Source organism: Anneissia japonica, unplaced genomic scaffold (genome assembly GCF_011630105.1).
Source record: "Anneissia japonica isolate Jap-2015-1 unplaced genomic scaffold, ASM1163010v1 scaffold4988_len2956909_cov206, whole genome shotgun sequence".
NCBI lineage: Eukaryota > Metazoa > Echinodermata > Crinoidea > Comatulida > Comatulidae > Anneissia > Anneissia japonica.
Genome location: NW_022696345.1, coordinates 737,671 through 741,492, shown reverse-complemented (window position 1 = coordinate 741,492; position 3,822 = coordinate 737,671). Strand labels below are relative to the sequence as shown.

The 3,822-nt window shown below is 34.7% G+C and overlaps 1 protein-coding gene across 1 annotated transcript in view; it reads right to left on the bottom strand.

Annotated features, from left to right (window-relative positions):
* Nucleotides 1-210: 210 nt before the first annotated feature.
* LOC117101925 (voltage-gated potassium channel subunit beta-2-like) overlaps nt 211-3,822 on the bottom strand; it is a gene marked incomplete at its 3' end in the record, with an annotated part of 39,681 nt that continues 36,069 nt past the window's right edge. Inside the window, 1 exon segment of the mRNA XM_033242038.1 lies at nt 211-248. Coding sequence (XP_033097929.1) covers nt 211-248 — 38 coding nt within the window.

Sequence of the window (3,822 nt, the reverse complement as noted above, 5' to 3'; positions counted from 1 at the left end):
TGGAGGAACTTTTGCTAGTATATTCAGAAATGTATAAAAACATGAACATTTGACAATTGCAAAAAAAAAAAAAAAACTAGTTGTAGAATAGAGAATAATAATAATTATTATTTTTTAAAAATTCATAAACATAAACAAAAGTAGCATTGTTATTGTTAAATCCTGGCAAGCTGCCAAAATACTTTTTCGAAAATGAATGATTATAAATACCTGGTCGGTGACCTGACCTCCGAAGGTTACCCAAGTACCTGAAACAAATAAATGTAATTTATCACGTTTACTGAACAGGTTTTTAAAATAAGGAATGTAGTATAATGAGTGTTAATATTGATGATGATGATGTGACGATGACGACGATGTCTGATGATGGTTTTGATAATGATGGCGATGATTATGATGAGGGTGATGATGACAATGGTACAAGATGATGTGGGTGATGACAGCAGCGATGATAAAGATGATGATGAGGATAATAATGGCAATGATGAGGATAATGATGACAACAACAACTTGATAATAAATAATGAAGGTGATTGATTATGATGACAACAGTGATGCATTTTAGAAGTTACCTAATTCAAATGACATGATAAATAATTCATATCATAAATAGTAAAGTATCTCCAGAATGGTTATGACACACTTATCTCCACGGAATCTACCAGGTGATTCAAGATTCAGGATTCAAGATTTATTTTCGTCATACATAGTACATATATACAAGATTTGTTTCTTTGATTTGATAACAAACAGTGGAAATCGAATACTATAACACAAACTGAACTGGTGAACTGTCTAACAAGTATACATATACATATATCAAAGGTTGTTTGAGAAATTAACTTGATAAATATACTGGCTCAATCTAGAGGAAACCTAAGACTATGTCTTTCCGGGGGCCAGCTTGTATTTTGGGGGTTCAAAATTCAGGTGGGAAGCTCATAATTCAGGGGGTACCATATAAATCAATGAAAAACTTATACTTTAATAACAGAGTACTAGTAATAGAATTAAGTGACGAATTTGATGCTTTCGTCAGCTATGTAAGACCAGAGTCCGATTTACTGGCAGTTTAACTTTCACTATAATGATTCAATAGTGTATTAGCATCAGATCATTTCTTTAGAAGTAATTGGTTGAAACTCTTGTTATATCTTACATATTGAGTCACATGAATATTTATTTAATAAACATTATACAGCTGTGGAAGCCGTGTGGTGCAGTGACTAAGGTTATTTTAATCTTTGAATTATTAAATACCGTTGCCTCTGTGAAGGAGAAGTGGAGGGTATTGCAATAGGGTGCATGTGTGTGTGTGTGTGTGTGTGTCTGTACTTCCAGGCTCATAACTGAAAGACTACTAGACCGATTTACTTTAAATTTTTACACATTGACAATGTTACATATATCACAGTCCTCCTTAAATTTGGTGCTGATCGGAAGATGCCAATTTTAGAATGTTATTTATATATTTACTGGCTGCAACAGACAGAGCCAACTCAAGTGGATCATTTGGTCTCGTTTGGCTCTACCGAAGCAACTCAAGCAGATTGATCACTGGCCAGAGTAGGGGATGTGTCAAATTCTGGCTGGCATGCAAACTCGCCCAATTGATGGGCTTGCAATGCGAGGCCTATGATGCTAGTAGGCTGAGTCAACTCAAGCAGATCAACTGCAGGCCATTAATCTTTTTTTTATATTTTGTATCCAATTACCATTGAAAAAAACACCTGCTTATGAATATGTGTGCTATAAGTTCTATTTAAAAAAAAAACCTAAGTTAATTAATTTTTGTCTTCCAAGATACTTAATGATTGTTTGTGTATGAGTCAGTATATGATTGATTCATCAGTAGCTTGAATTTTGAGAGTTATTTTATCTGCTAATAATTCTGTCTTAAGTGATTGATCCAAGACTATAACTTTCAATTCCCATCCAATGTACAATAGATATGTAATGTACAACTCTGGAAGATTCATCAACTAAAGTGTAGAAGCTAGGACACTCAAGGTTATCTTTTGTTCACATCTGAGTCAACTCAATTTATTTATATAATTAGTATTTTAAGAGCTTTTCTACTGCAAATTGCAATTTAACCTAAAATAAACTATTAGTCATGTATAAAAAAATGGTATTATACCTTTTCTAAGGCTGTGTTGCTGCAGCACTTACTACCTGATCAACTATCAGAAAGCAGCCACTTTATTCAGTATTTTTCGCTGCGGAAATGGGACCCAAAGTTTCTGATAAATTTGATTGAGAATCAGATTAATTTATCAGAAAAAGCTCCGAATGCGAAAATAAATAATCTTTGACCAATGTCAAATCAGGGTCATGCAAAGAATTCTTTTGGGTATTTAGTTTTTAAGCCAAATTGTAGTAGTTAGTAAGCCTAGAGGCCTGCCTATCATCAATAAAAAGCGAGTAAATTTTTTCGTGCTTAATAAATATATAATAAAAGCCTGACAAGGCTGCGCTCAACGTCAATAGTGCCTGGCTGGACCCAAGGTCTATCCCAAACCCTGTATACCTATTGTTTATTGTACAGTAAAGCACACCAAACAAATCTAACATTCTTTTTCATCTTCTCAATCCCTACAGAAGTACCTCATAGTGACTTTCCCAGAGTGAAATAGTACTGAACAATTTCATTCTTGTGATAGGGCTATCCATCTCGCACACTGCATTGTTGTAATTTTGCATGATGGAATAAAATATTTGGAGGGAATTTTAAGATAATTTATCGGAGAAATTATGAGTGCTGCGGAAACATGGCCTAACTTTATCCAAAACCATATAATATTAGCACAAAATACTGTACAGAAAAATCACAATGCTGTACGATGGGAAACATAGCCGAATCAGTGGGGAATCCAGAATTTTTGCCGGGCTGGTACCAGTGGAAATCCTGGACTTCAAGGTCAGAAAGTGGTGGATGCTTTGGTCAGGAAAAAGGGTTTGGGTGTTCTCTTACCTACTGTACATTATTGATAGGGTCTGTCTCCTTGGAAGTTTCAGTTTTAGCCATTTTAATCTCTTATTAAATGATCAGAGACTTGAGTACTTTAGGGCTGGGCTAGCAAAAAATACATTAAAACTAGACCAAAATTCAGTAGCTGATATATAAGGGCTAGCTATTATCTTGGCAAAAATAGACCTTGGTCCCTCATAAAAAACTAACTTTTTACAGCTCTGTAGTATGAACAAACTAACCATAGAGTTTCTGATATCCTTGTAATTTCCTATCTCATTAGCACATTTTTATTTGTCATTACATTAACAATGGTATTGAGTATCATGTAATAAATGGTTATTTTTTGTAATTTTGTTCTTATTTATTTGCTGAAAGAATCCTACGCATGTATGAATATGTAAATTAGCAATCATTATGTGGTGTTATAACACGCACATGTTTATTTTCCCCAGGCAATTATAGTCATGTTTCATTCATAGGACTTTAATGCAATTTATGATCATTGCACAGAAAAATCAGAATATTTTGTTTCAAGATAAGGCATTGCTTCTTGGAAGGTAGGAGTCTAATATTTGTTCACTAATTTCAGAAGATGCCGTCACCATGAGGATTTTTTATTTCAACACATAATCATTGCTCCTTCTGTGAATTAGCTCCTTACTCATTAACATAGCGAAGGCCCATCCGCCTCCAAGGAATTACAACTTTCCAAGTCCTCATAAAAAGTCAGGTGAGATAAAGTGATGTCCATGTGAAGAATTCCCAGTGACAATAAGCTCCATATCTAATACAGGGGCAGATCAGATATGTCCGAAAAGGGGGGGGGGGGGGGGGGGGTGGCGAAAGGG